This window comes from Podarcis raffonei, chromosome 4 (assembly GCF_027172205.1).
Source record: "Podarcis raffonei isolate rPodRaf1 chromosome 4, rPodRaf1.pri, whole genome shotgun sequence".
Lineage (NCBI taxonomy): Eukaryota > Metazoa > Chordata > Lepidosauria > Squamata > Lacertidae > Podarcis > Podarcis raffonei.
The window spans coordinates 30,022,325-30,037,288 of NC_070605.1; the positions used below are offsets into that span (position 1 = coordinate 30,022,325).

At 39.8% G+C, this 14,964-nt stretch overlaps 1 protein-coding gene across 6 annotated transcripts in view; it reads left to right on the forward strand.

The window, feature by feature from the left end:
- The window catches only part of NBEA (neurobeachin), a 359,299-nt gene that overhangs the window by 117,214 nt on the left and 227,121 nt on the right, over nt 1-14,964 (forward strand). For 4 of the 6 annotated variants that reach the window (XM_053386039.1, XM_053386041.1, XM_053386040.1 and 1 more), the window contains 2 exons: nt 579-705; nt 7,736-7,863. In XM_053386039.1, coding sequence (XP_053242014.1) covers nt 579-705; nt 7,736-7,863 — 255 coding nt within the window. Of the gene's footprint in view, nt 1-578; nt 706-5,551; nt 5,606-7,735; nt 7,864-14,964 lie in introns of all 6 variants that reach the window. The other 2 variants (XM_053386038.1, XM_053386036.1) reach the window with 1 other exon arrangement.

Consider the following 14,964-nt stretch of genomic DNA (forward strand, 5'->3'; position numbering starts at 1 on the left):
CATGATGAATGTTTAAACAACAGGAATTGGTTTGGAAAATAGTATTTGAAGGTGAATATTTTTGAGCCATGTATGTAACCCTTTCCTGTCATTTGTATTGTAGACTCTTGTAGATTAAGTTATCCTTACTAGCTCCTCCTCAGTACAATAATTTGATATTGAGTCTCCCTTCCCCCCTGGCAGTCATTACATTGTTATGGGAGGAATTTGAAATAGTTTAAATATATATAGCAGGATGTTAACCTCAGGATGTGAAAGGAAATAGATTTAATCATATGAAACTTTTTTGAGTACTTTCTGGTTGAGTACATTCAGATGGATCCAGACTTTAATCTCACTGAAATTTTGACTAGTTTAAGAGCCACTGATTTCAGTGTGACTAAAGCATGATTAATATAGGTTAGTTCCCAGCACCTTACATTGGGGGAAGCTTTTCTGCTTAATTTTTGTCTCATGAGCTATTTGTAAAAGAATAATAAGTCAATCGTTCCTGAGTTACGATGTTCCGAAAATATGTTTATTTACTGTGAAGTTGATGCATTGTTTTTCAGACTGAATGTACTCTATTTTGGGGATAGGTGCAGTGGATTCTGGATCGTCATCGTCATCGTCGTCCTCTAGTTTTGTGAATGGTGCTACCAGTAAGAACCTACCTGCTGTTCAGACAGTTGCACCAATGCCAGAGGATTCAGCTGAAAACATGAGGTATAGTTTATAAATATAAAGGAGGTGGACCGGTTGGCAGTTTCTAGTGGACCACCTAGAACCTTCCCGTTACAAGGATTCTTGAACAGAGTTCTGGGCTAGGTAGATCTTTGTTTCATCCAGCTAAATGTCCTACATGCCCTTAAGCAGAAATATAGACTCACAATCAAGATAGAATAGCTATACATTTACCAGTTGAGAACCTTTGATTTGCATTTTTTAAATTTGGCATTTTAAAGGCTATTGAACTCTTAACATTATAAAATAAAAAGTTAGACCATGCATAACGGAAACCAGCCTACTCCTTTTTCTCAGACAACTAGATTTGCCTTCATATATTTTCATGGAAAACTGGTATATAAATTTAGAAATAAATAAGGTAAAAATGAAGCGTATAAAATATTCTGTGGAAATTGGGAGTTTATGTTTGTGCTTATCAGTGCAAAGGAAGTGACTAGCAGATTCCAGTTTGGCCAAATCTGCTCCATAATGTCTTGGAGACAAAAAATAGGTGGAAATAAAGTAGGTTAATATTATCTTCAAATGTAAGCTGGTTGTCATAAATGTCAGTTGTTATTGAGAGCAGGACAAGAGGCAATGGACTTAGGTCACAGGAGGGTTAAATATTTATGATGATCTTCCTGACAATTTAAAATGGATCGTGTTGCCTAGAAAAAATATAGATGGGTAATTGTAATCAGAGAGTACAATTTCTCAATTGTACATTTCTCAATATAGAGAATCCTGCCTTGGTGTACAGAGGGCTGGACTACATGACCCTTCCTTAGGAGCTCTGTAACTGTATCATAGATTGCACTGTATCATAGAAAAGAATGTATTCCCCCCCCCCCTTTCCCAATAAATCCTAACTGGCTGATTTCAGAGGGGATTTTAGTGCAAATGGTACAAAGGGATTGATATATTTTGCATCTTTTTTAGGTGTACTGAATGTGAGAAAAGGGTTACTGCAGGGCAGATGGCCAGCTTCCATTGAAATATAATACAGTGTGTAAAACTATGTTTGTTACAAGCTGCTCTTCTGTGTCTTGATAGCCAATCAAATTTTATAAAGCCTATCCATCTTAGTCAAATAACTGTAAAAAAAATATGAACGGATTATGTGCCTAATTTTCTCCTTGCTCACTGATCAATCTAGAAAAAAGCCCGTTATTAGCAAGTCAAAGATTGTGTTACAGGCTTTTTGATAGTCCATTTGGAATGTCGTCTTCTGGCTGGCTCTCTTGGATATTGAAATAGCTATATTGCTTAGGGAATAGTCTATTGATTCCCACTTTGTGATTGTTGAACTGTATTTATTTAAGCATTAATTTCAGAAGTGTGTTTCCTCTGTGATTAAAAATGCTAATAAGTAGAAGTTTCCCCTATGTTTCTTTACATTTTCTTCTATTTCACCATTCAAAATATCATTGGATTTTACATAAAACATGGTTTTCCATAAGTATATATTAAGACAACCTTATTTTTTTAAAGATTTTCCTCTTCCTATGGCCTCTATACTGCACAGTTGCATTTAGTTTACATAGCAAAATAATCAATTTATAACTCTCAATTGCTAAACCCCTTTTCTATGTCTCCAGAGATATATGTTGCATGGGCTAAAAACCCTCTTCCCTACGTGATAAGTTGTACGTAATTCTCATATTTATTTATTTTTATTAATGCCATTTTTAGATTGAGAACACCACACACAAACCAAGAAAAAAACCAGTCAGCAATCAGCATAATTCTTTATCTTTCCCCTTCTGCATTGTTTTGTGACACTTCTGGTAAAAATGACATTGCTTTTGTGAGCACGTTACAATGAAAACAAAACGCTTCTTCGGGAAGATAAAATTCCAGTAATGGCCAGTTTTATATACATGCTTTTAATTTGTTCCCAAGGGAAAATTCCAATAATCACAAAGAATACAAGCTTTATATCTCTTTACTCAGTTGGATATCCCAGGAAGGGCCGGCTTAGGACATTTTGCCACTTGAAGCAAAACAGAAAATGGGGCCGCCCCCACCTCTTCCTCCACCAGCATCCCCTCTGCCTCCTCTGCTGCTGAGGCAGCGAGCAGTGTGCTCCTGGGGGCAGATCTGTCTCCAGCCTATGCCATGAGGCAACTGCCTCTCTGAGGCTAATTGGTGGGGTGGCCCTGATTCCATGTATATTACAAGACATCTGAAGGCAGCCCTCTTTAGGGAAGCTTTTAATGTTTGATGTATCACAGTATTTTAATATTCTTTTGGAAGCTGCCCAGAGTGGCTGGGGAAGCCCAGCCAGATGGGCGGGGTAGAAATAAATTATTATTATTATTATTATTATTATCTTTCCATGTGTTTTTATAACAACTGAGTGAGCATTATTGGTTGGGGGGGTAACTTTAGGATAGGTTTTGAAAGCTGTATCAGAATAAATGCTCAGTAGAACTATGTTAGAGAAAATATACTCTTGGTCCAAGGTGGCTAGGGGCCCCTAGTTTATTTCCCAAAATAGGGCCCCTGTTCCCCCTAAAATGAATGCTTGAAATAAAGTACCACAAAATATGTCTTGTGACTACCAAAAATACTCCGTGTGTGTAGTTTCGCAACTCAGCAAAACACCTGCAAAACATTTATCAACCTTGATAAACAAAAATAAAATACTCTGAGCACCTGCAGTTCCACATTTTAAAATCACTTTTTTCATCCTTGTTTTGCTCATTTCCTGCCTTGACCCAGTCACCAACTCTCAGCCTACACTTCTCCACCTGATTGTTGTTAAGAGACAGAAGGAGGTCTAAAATAGATGCGAAAGGGAACTCACATCAAATATTCGTTTCTTTAACCAGAGTAATATATCTTTGTACTATAAAGCAAAATATTTTTCTCTGGGACCTCACCCCTTCAGATTAGTATAGCTCCAAGGCTTCAGTCTGGCTTGATTATTGTGTGTAAACCCCACTTGTGTTCAGTTGAGCTTATTCCCAGGTTGAATTGATTCCTAAGAGGAGTTAGCTTAGGCCTGTAGCCACTGGAGCTGGGCCTCCATTTAATTTTTTAAAAAGTTTTCAGGTTTACCTTTACAGGCAAAATGTTTAGGAAAAACATACATTCTGTGTTTTCCCTAATTGCACAGTAAAAAAAATAAAACCTGCTTTCATTTTCCTAATGGCAAAACCATTGTGAATAGCTAACAGGATTTAAAAATGTAATAGAATAAATTTAATTCTGTTAAATTATAATTTAATTGTGTTAAAAGTATGATTTGATTTTGAACCCCTCCTTTATAAATTGACTTTGAACATAGTAGGCTGCGTATAAGTTATGTTTTATTTGCAGCAGTACTGACCCCTTCACTATGAACGTTTCCATCCTAAACTCAAAAAAAAAGCCAAGGCTGAAATCTTGTACCCACCTCGCATGGAGTAATCCCCATTGAATACAAAGAGATTTGCTTCTCAATAGACATGTATGCCATTTTATTGTAAGTTTACTATACACTGAATTCTTCATGAGAGCCTGAACGTAAGCGCCTGCATAGCCTCTTTGCAAAGTTTTCGCATTATGAAGTTACAAAATGTAGATCTTTAGAACTGTGGAGATCCCAAGGCCTTGAAAATGAGGCAGAAACAGGAAAGAAAGGTACAGGAAAGAGGGGAAAACAGCAAGTCTTAGGATCCCATGGATTCCAATAACCTGGTGCCAAAATAACTCCCATGTTAATCACAGCCCTGATTTCACTGATTTACTAAAAAGTCTGAAAGGCAGAAGCAGTGGGGCTGGCTTATCTCTCAGAAATTTCTGAGAATTGTTTTTGCACAATTTGCTTCATAATGCTCTTTTTCTAGGAGGGCTATAAAACAGAGTTGCAGGCAGGAGCCTGCAGGCATTTCACCATTATAATCCAGCAATGCTTTAGCCGTTTTAAAGATTGTTCTTGTAAGGATGACTATTGCTAAGCAGTGGAATAGCTGAGTCCTGTAGGATGATAAAAAAAATAGATAATGCTTATATTTAAGAGACTGTTCTCATATTAATAGGCTCTTTCTGATATGGCATTGCAGTACAGTGGTACCTCTGGATGAGAACAGGATCTGTTCCAGAGCCCTGTTCGCATCCTGAAGCGAACGTAAGACGCGCCTGTGCGGGTCGCGTTTTGCTGCTTCCACGCATGCGCGTGACGTCATTTTGAGTGTCTGCACATGCGTGAGCGGCGAAACCCGGGAGTAACGTGTTCCGTTACTTCCGGGTCGCCACGGAGTGCAACCCGAAAACACTCAACCTGAAGCGTATTCATCCCGAGGTATGACTGTAGTGGAAGAGAGGTGGCTTGAACCTGTCTCCTGCTATATGTAGATTTGCCCTGAGATCTATGGGTATAGGGCAGTATAATAATAATAATAATAATAATAATAATAATAATAATAATAGTAGTAGTAGTAGTAGTAGTAGTAATAGTAGTATAGATAGCCTATGGTGTGGATTGGTCCTCTCATTTGAATTCTCAACTGCACTGGGACCTGGCTCAGTAATGAATTTAGTCCTATGTTCTACTACTAGAACTGCCTACTAACAGAGACTATGGGCTATACAAGTTCTGGGCTTATTTTTACAAGGCCTCAAACCTGGAGAGACTGCAGTTACATGGCTCACCACATGGGGTAATGGTCAGCAGTTCCTGATAACATCTTGATAGCTTTGCATCCCAAACCAGTCTTCCTGAACCTACTGTGGTTGCCACATGGATTACACCCCCCCTCCCTGGGTGGAATGCAGTCTGGCCTTTGGTAGATACAATGCTCTCACATCTATTTCTGATTCTTAAATATGCAATAGTTGTTTTATTTTGTTTTTATGTTAGGGTTTCACAAATGCACCAAAAACTATCCAGTTGTGATGAGCTCCTATATTCAAGGTAAAAATAAATTTCCAGTCCCAAAAGCATGTGAAAACTTGGCCACTGGGGATCCAGGACAGTTCAGATATTAACAGAACAACCTTATACAGTTTTTTAACTGTCTAGGCCAGTCCTGGGTGGTTTTGCAAACTTGTGGTTCTGCAAAGATGACCAGAGAGCCTGTCAGCTCCAACTACAAATGTATATCATCTGTAGTTCTGCTTTAGCTGTCCTAAGCATACATAGTTTCTGTGACCTGCTACATCATAAAAACAAGTCAAAGGGCTTTGAATTTATAGTAGATAGCTTATGGGAAGTGGTGCAACTAGTTAACTTCAGACTCTCAACTTAACAGTGTTATTGGGACCCCTTTAGGTGCTCATGTTGACACTGGGTCTGTTTGCCATCATTGTCTCCTCATCTGTTGCTCTCTAGCCAGGCATTTGGGGCCTCACCTTCAGCCACAAAGTTCAGCCCTATCTGCATCACTGTTAATAGGTAGTGGTAATTTAAAGTTGCTTTCCTTTTTATTGAGTTAAAAGCATACGGGATGTACCTAGCAGTGGCTATTTTGCCATTATTAATAAATTATTTCCATTTATTTGTTATCTAAACGAACAAAATAATGAAAAGAAGCCCAAATATGTCCATCTCCAAGTTGGTTAACATTATCTATTTAAAGAAGCAGTTCATGCCATGTTTTATTAACCTTATGAATGATTGTATTCATTTTGTTATACTATATATATTTGTAATCTGCCTAGAACACATGGAAAAGAGGAAATAAACTTTAAAATTAATGAAATGGTGTTTTCCTTAACTACTCTTTGCTTCTTCCTCTTTAGTGTTTGGTAATATTTGTACAATTCATAGCAATGGGGGGGGGGGAGAGTGGGTAGAGACAATACAGTATGGGGAAGACCTGTAGCTCAGAAGAAGAGCATCTCCTTTGTATGCAGGTGTTCCCAGAGTCAAACCCTGGTATATCCATATAAGGCTGGAAATGACCCCTGCCAGAAATCCCAGAGAGCTACCGCCTTTCAGTGTCGACAGAACTGAGCTAGATGGACCAATGGTCTGATTTGGTATAAGGCACTTTCTACATTCCTTCCTAAGTTCATATGTCTTACAAAAATAAAGTACTTTTTGGCTGTGATTTGCAAGGACATCAGACTAGAAACTGGACATACGGTGTATACACTTCATAAATGAAGCAATAATTGATGACCCAATGTTTGAATGGGACAGTTGTAATAGCTTTGTCATGTCACTTGTAAAGAATGCAAAATTAAGTTAATTTGTACATTAGAAACTGTGGGATTTAAACATTTGAACAAGTTAATAAACCATCGCAAACTCTTCTTTAAAAATAGCACTGCCTGAGGTGGTGTTGTTGATGTTTAAAAAGAAACCTGATTGACAAGTTGAAATGGTCAATGTCTGATATGTTTGTGTCTGGCACAAGATGCAAAATGCTGGCCATGGCTAGGTTTTTGGGTCTTTTGACTGCTAAAACAAAAATACCTCTGATGGGGATGGTCTACATGCACTTCCCCAATCTGGTACTGCTTTACTTTAGCATAAATAGCCAACTTAACTGCACACTCCTGAGCACATGCTAAAGAAAAGCCCAGCATTTAGTCAAGTGCCTTAAGAAAATCAAGGCTGCAATCCCGAGTACGATTTAACATGAAATGGGTGCAACTGAACTTGGGAGGACTAATTTCAAAGAAATCATGACTAAGGTAGAGTGTTTTCCCGAATAAAGTTTAACACTCACACACAAAATGGATTAAACTTTAAAATGCTTATATGGTATAAATGCATCAGTATGAAGGACAGACATATTTTAATTTATCCATATATTATCTCTTTTGAGGAGAACAGAAAATGATAAATTCTGATTTATTTAGTATATATAACATATTAAGATGCAGGAGGTTTTGTCACTTTGGTGATACCTGTGTTCCTGTATTAGCTTAAATTATTTTAATTACTGTGGGTGATATCTAGCTAAGTAATACTTAGTGTAGACCCATTGATTTTAACTGGATACGTACATTCCTCAAATTCTGGGAAGCATCAATAAGTTGTGTGATATCTTGCGTTGCTTGTATTTCTAGACACAATGTACTTTGTTTTCAACAGCATCACTGCAAAGCTTGAAAGAGCTTTGGAAAAAGTGGCCCCACTCCTTCGGGAAATCTTTGTGGATTTTGCCCCTTTCCTGTCTCGTACTCTGCTGGGCAGTCACGGACAAGAGCTTCTAATAGAAGGTAATACTTTATCATTATTGTTAATTCTTTTAAAGAAGTAGAGCTTGCAATTATGACATCTCGACCAATTTTTCAGTTCCAACGTAATTCATATATGCTATCTGGTGTCGATGCATTGGCCATCTTCACATGTAACACTGAGCCAAACTGTGGCTTAGTGCAAACTTGTTGGCTCCCAAAGAGGAGATTGCAGCTGCTTTGTTCTACTCTGTCCTTGGAAGCTAGACCAAGGTTCAGCTTTGTGTGTTGTCCCAACTAGGATCGTGGTTAAACTCTCCTCTCACTAACCCCTACCTGTAGCCACCATTCCTCTGCACCCAAACGGTCCATGACAGTCAATTACCACCAGTTCAGATCCTATGCTTGTATATGTGAAATTTTGATTCCTCCCCCATCCATCACTTTACACATTTTACCACCCATTCTCTCACTTTTCACAGGGACTGGAAAAAAGTTAGCCAGTTACACTTGAGAATTCATTGCCACCAGGCAGTTAATGAAGTAACTGAGTATCTGCTCGTCTTTGCTAATTATCTCAGTTAACTTTTATATAGAGATATATTGAAATAGGCCTTCTCGAGCACTTGCAGTAGAAGCTGATAATGTAAAAGAAATCCATAAATTAAATTTTATTATAAATTTCACAGCAGGGATATATTTTTTCAATTGCATACAGTACTAGTTCTGTCATAAGCAGAAACAACGTGGATTCTGCTTACTGTGTGCATTCTCTATAGCTCAATGGAATTTGATGCATATGCTCTGCAGGGCTTTTCATTGTGTTACTTGATGCTGACATAAGAGATGTGTGCTGAAATGGCATACCTGAATGTGGCTTTCCAGCCTCTGTACTCTCTAGAATACTGAATGCTTCCTATACAAAAAATCTTGTTTAGTTAAATATACCTGAAGAGGTGCCGCATTACATAAGTATGCCTGCAGTCAGGTTCAGGGAATGATTGAATGTGAATGGTGAAAGGTTAAAGAGATGCTCACAATAGACATTAACATGCTTGCCTTCCAGTGGAGGCAGTGCTCAGGGTCTTGACAATTTCCATGCTGTTTGGCAGAAGATACAGTTTGACAAGAGAGATTGGGGCGGGAGAAAGAAGCGCTACACAGGAGGAACTAAGCAGCAGCTGTTACCACAGGATTTGGGGGGGTCATTTTGGTCGCAGCACAATCTGCTTCAAGCATTGTCCCATGTCCAGTTAGAGACAGAAAAATCTTTATCTGCAGTGCATAGTAGCAGATCTCAACAATCCATTGTAGTGCAGTTGCATCTGATACTTGAATAAACAGACATATCTAAAATCTGAAAGATAATGTGTCTTTTTATTTATGTCTTATAATTTGTATCTTTTTATTTTAAATCAGCAGGTTATTCTGAACTTCAATATCTTGTTTGTAAGGTAGTGTCCATCATAGCAAGAAATTGTGGTCTCAGACTAATACAGTGGTACCTCGGGTTACAGAAGCTTCAGGTTACAGACTCCGCTAACCCAGAAGTAGTACCTCGGGTTAAGAACTTTACTTCAGGATGAGAACAGAAATCGTGCTCCAGCGGCGAGGCAGCAGCAGGAGGTCCCATTAGCTAAAGTGGTACCTCATGTTAAGAACAGTTTCAGGTTAAGAACAGAGCTCCGGAACGAATTAACTTCTTAACCAGAGGTACCACTGTACGAGGAAACTTATAAGGTCAGACATTCTTGGGGGCGGGGGGGGGATCACCAGAATAACCCCCTTACTGGTGATTAATTGGAACACATTCTGTTCTCTCTACAGTAGGGTGGCTGGTACCCATTGGGGCAGGTAGGGCAGAAGGCATAGAGCCCAACAGTATGTGGAGCTGGGTTCAATAACAGGCAGAGCCACTTATTCTAGTTTACTCCCTATCTTCTTCTATGCTTTCAAGTTCTACAGAAGCAACATTGAGACTAAGGAGGAGGAAGATGCCAGCCAATACCAGATCTTAGACTAGTTGTAAGTAAGGAGGCAGGCAAGTGGGATTGGCTGAGAGGTGGACTTGGTCTGCAATTGTAAACTCCAATGGAACCCAAACTGCATTGAACTCAAATGGGTCTTACATGAACGGAGTATATTCATTCATCCCTAGTTTTTAGCTTCATTGATTCATCTAACTGGAAACTGCTAAGGAACTTGTATTGGAGTAGATGATATCTGTGTGACAGAGAAAACCAAAAGACAGTTATTATGCCTTGATGTTCAAAGAAAGCTCTAAGCTCTTGAAATGCCTTTTAAAAGAAATCCTGACCTAAATACTTCTAAATGTTCTGTGTTTTGGATTGTAGCAGTCTGTGCCCAGCTGTCTCTGAAGTACATGTCATGTTATCCTTCTTGTTATGAGGTATCAATTATTCAATACAATCTGAACAGGGTTAGATGTAGGTCATGAAGGAGACATTGCTGAGACAAACTCTGGGAATTTCATGGGGTGAAATTATCCTAGATAAAGATTCATTATGAAACTATATGTGTATATCACCCAAGCTGGAATTTGTGCAGAGGAGGGTAACCAAGATGATGAAAGGTCTGAAAAGCAAGTCTTATGAGGAATGGCTGAGCAGTTTAGCATGGAAAAGAGGAGACAGAGAGGAGCTATGATAGCCATCTTCAAATATCTAAAGAACTGTCACATGGAAGAAGAAGAAGAAGAAGAGTTTGGATTTGATATCCCGCCTTTCACTCCCTTTAAGGAGTCTCAAAGCGGCTAACATTCTCCTTTCCCTTCCTCCCCCACAACAAACACTCTGTGAGGTGAGTGGGGCTGAGAGACTTCAAAGAAGTGTGACTGGCCCAAGGTCACCCAGCAGCTGCATGTGGAGCAGCGGAGACACGAACCCAGTTCCCCATGGAAGATGGAGCAAGCTTGTTTTCTCCAGCTCCTGAGGGTAGGACCTGAGCCAATGACTTCAAGTTACAAGAAAGGAGATTCTGACTAAGTATCAGTAAGAACTTTCTGACTATAAGAGCTGTTCAACAGTGGAATGGACTCTCTTGGAAGATCTCAAGGTTTGGATAGCTACATGTCAAAGTAGGCGATCTTTCAAATAAACCTGACTCCAAGCCATTATGATTTAAAAGGTCACATCCCATAAACAAACGCCTGATATATTTCTAAAACCAGATTACCTCAAGGAAGAACATAACACTTGTATCTCCTCAGTGTTCTTGACTAACATGGAGGAGAGGCAGGAGAGTGGCGCATAAGAGGCAATGATGTAAACTAGCTGGGATTGGAGCAGCTGGCCCTGAAAGTGCCAAGGAGGTCAAGCAGTGACCTGAATTTCTAGGTGACTCAGTATAGTGGGCTGCACTACATGGTATATTGAGAACAAGCAATTAAGACTTGTTTCCTGAAGAGATGGTTTACCTGAGACAAATAGACTGAGGCTGGGGCTAGGGAAAGGAAAGGCTATTTTAAAGAAAAAAGATAGTATGTTAAGCACTTAGAGGTAAGAGAATGATCAGGCAATATGAGATTCATGAGCTAATAAAGGCAAGGTTCCTTAAACCTTTTCCACATTTGGACTTGAGTGCCAAGCACAACATGGGTGGGTGGTGCCAACTTGAATAAAATATTGGGGAGGCCCAGGTAAGTCCCGCCCAAAAACTGACTACCAGTCATGGTACACACATACCATTTGAATGGCAGTGTCCATCAACTGGGGGGAGGACTGGCCCTCTCACATATTTTATTGAGGGGGGCAAGGGACCTCAGCCCCTAGGAGTTGACTCCTGTGGTTGGATACCTGTGGAGTTTCTTGTGCTGCAAAGGTGGAGGATCTTCAAATAGCTGTTGATAAGGTTACCTTTGGGACACTCCCAACTGGAAAGGACACATGTATCTTGCCAGGGTAATTAATGACCAGATAGAAGTGTATGTTCATGTTGGCAGTTGGCAAATAGATCAGGTATAGTTAGGCATTACCATATATCTGTTAGTATTTCACACCTCCAATGCTGCAGAAGAGATTGGTGTAAATCACATGCCTGTCTGGGAAGAGTTTGGGAATGGAAGACAGTTATCTCTTCCGCTTTATTAGCTATTGTACTGTACTTTTGCGTTTACTTCTGTCTGTTCTTCTCTCGGAGCTGGAAAGGATGCCATGAATCCTTTGTTTGTACATAGTGTGTAAATCAATACATAGATTAGCTCTACGATGTCTCATGCTTCTTGCTGTGTTACGCTAAAAGATTAGTGTGCATATATCATTAGATATATGTCGCTGAAGCTCACTGGAGAAGAAGGGAAATGCCTTTTCCAGAACTAAGCAGACCGGTGGACATTCAGAGTTCAGGGGCTGCAGGGGCAACCCAGGGCGTTTTTCAACAATATCCAGCACTCTGGGCTCCTCTGAGTCAATAGTGAATTTATCTCACGTTAGGGAGGGTAGCCAATCTGTGTCAAGGTTTGCTTCCTTCGTGCTTTTGCAAAGGCCAGAGCCGGTAGGGCAAAACTTCTGGAGTCAAGGGGCTGAGCACTTTGGTAACAGAAAGCTCTTCAGATGCCACATTGCATAAAAAAGCAGCATTGGAGAGCAGCATTCCCCCCCCCCCCCAGTTCAGAGTTAATACAGGTCATTCTGCCATTAGCAGGCAATTTTATTTATGTATTACAGTGGTACCTCAGCTTAAGAACTTAATTCGTTCTGGAGGTCCGTCCTTAACCTGAAACTGTTCTTAACCTGAGGTACCACTTTAGCTAATGGGGCCTCCCGCTGCTGCCGCGCAATTTCTGTTCTCATCCTGAAGCAAAGTTTTTAACCCGAGGTACTATTTCTGGGTTAGCAGAGTCTGTAACCTGAAGCGTATGTAACCTGAAGCGTCTGTAACCCGAGGTACCACTGTACTGTTAGTTTGTATCTCATTTTTGAGGATACAGATCCTTCCCAAGTGATCTATAATGAACATTTAAATTACCTATTTTTAAATAAAAAAATTATATTAAAATATTTAATAGTAATCAAGGCAAGGTCCTTCCCACTACTAGGCAGTTGGTGGGGAGTGTTCGGACTTTTCTCTTCCTTGCTTTGGCAGAAACTAAAGGGGCAGAAGTGAGAAGAGTTCAGACTAGAATAGGAAGCACCATACACACGAAAGCTTCTACCCAGAACAAACTTAGTTGGTCTCTAAGGTGCTACAGGACAATTTTTTAATTTTTAAATTTATTTCGTCTGCGTCAGACCAACACGGCTACCTACCTGAATCTGGGCCTTGCAGTGTAGTAGATCATGCTAATTGTGGGTGCTTTGGCTATAATGCCTTCTGCTTAGCTCTTTTTGTCAGATGTCTAATAGTTGATGTGGTTTGCAGGTGATAAGTGTCCCATTAATCTTTTTGATCCTCCAGCTCTTGAGCATGAGAAAAGCTGATCAATTACAGCAATTGTCTCTTTAAATGAGATTTTTACATCTACTTCTTATTTTATTAATTAACTGTCTGCTTGTAAATCTGATAGAGTAGAATGCTAGCAGCTTCCTACAGCTTGTCCTGTCTTGCTGTACAATAAGATGGGGTTGTTAGCAAAATGGGCACAAAAGCACATTTATCCATTACCTGCAATAAATATACGTATTATTTTGTAGAAACAGTTTTATCTTGAGTGGCTCTTCATCCACGCCTTTTTAAATCAGTTTGCTTCTTCACCATACCAATTGAACCTAGAGCTACAAGCAATTATTTTTACTAAAGGAACACAATTCATTTTCAAAAAAAATACACGTTTGTCATCCTATCATTGTTAGTTTAGCTTTTAAGCTCATTCATATAGGGCTTGTATGAAGCAAAGTGAACATTACTTTCCACCTAGCCTTTTCCTATAAGGAGACCTATAGCACTTGTATTTGAAAGGGTTTTTAAAGCTCTGATTTATTAGATATTCATAGATAGATAGATAGATAGATATAGATATAGATATATTATACACACACACACACTCCTGTACACTATTTAGAAAATTTAAAAATACTAAGCATTTTATAAATACATTTAAATAAAAAAGATGAATTTAGAGCTTTTGCGTAGCTGCCTTGGCACACGTTTAGACATGAGCTTTAGGGACTTGTAACGTTCTCAAAAGCAGAGACATCACCTTGCCAACAAAGGTCCGTATAGTTAAAGCTATGGTTTTCCCAGTAGTGATGTATGGAAGTGAGAGCTGGACCATAAAGAAGGCTGATCGCCGAAGAATTGATGCTTTTGAATTATGGTGCTCTTGAGAGTCCCATGGACTGCAAGAAGATCAAACACATCCATTCTTAAGCAAATTAGCCCTGAGTGCTCACTGGAAGGACAGATCGTGAAGCTGAGGCTCCAATACTTTGGCCACCTCATGAGAAGAGAAGACTCCCTGGAAAAGACCCTGATGTTGGGAAAGATAGAGGTCACAAGGAGAAGGGGACGACAGAGAACGAGATGGCTGGACAGTGTTCTCGAAGCTACAAACATGAGTCTGACCAAACTGCAGGAGGCAGTGGAAGACAGAAGTGCCTGGCGTGCTCTGGTCCATGGGGTCACGAAGAGTCGGACACAACTAAACGACTAAACAACAACAACGTTCTCATCAGAAAAGAGGCAATCAGTGCAAACACCCCACAGTTCTTCTTCTGGCATAATTGCCCCATCCTACCACCCCGGTACTCAACCAGCCTTCAAGCCCTAGAATTACATCTTTGCACAGTTAGGAGAAACCCCATAGGGAACCTAAACCAAAAACATTGGGATTAGTCAAGGACTGGAAAGGCCTCCAAAATCCTTGGCTAATTTTGACAGCTACAGCTGTTAAAAGTGCTTGCGGGTAGGAGCTTGCCACCCACCAAGGACCATCTTTCCTCAAGAGTCCTCTAGCAGGGTGGATGCTTTTCCCCATCACCAGCAGTTTTCATCTGTGCAGACTATTTATGTCAAATGCTTTGTGTGGCTGTCATAAGATAGCCAGGACTCTGGGAGGCTTTCAAGCGATCCCTGACTTTCAAATAAGAGGGAAGGTCAAATTTGTATTGACTCATAAATGAACCGAGCCATTTCCTGATTTTCTTTTTCGGGGCATGGCTCAGCTTATTTCCAAGCCAATCTGAT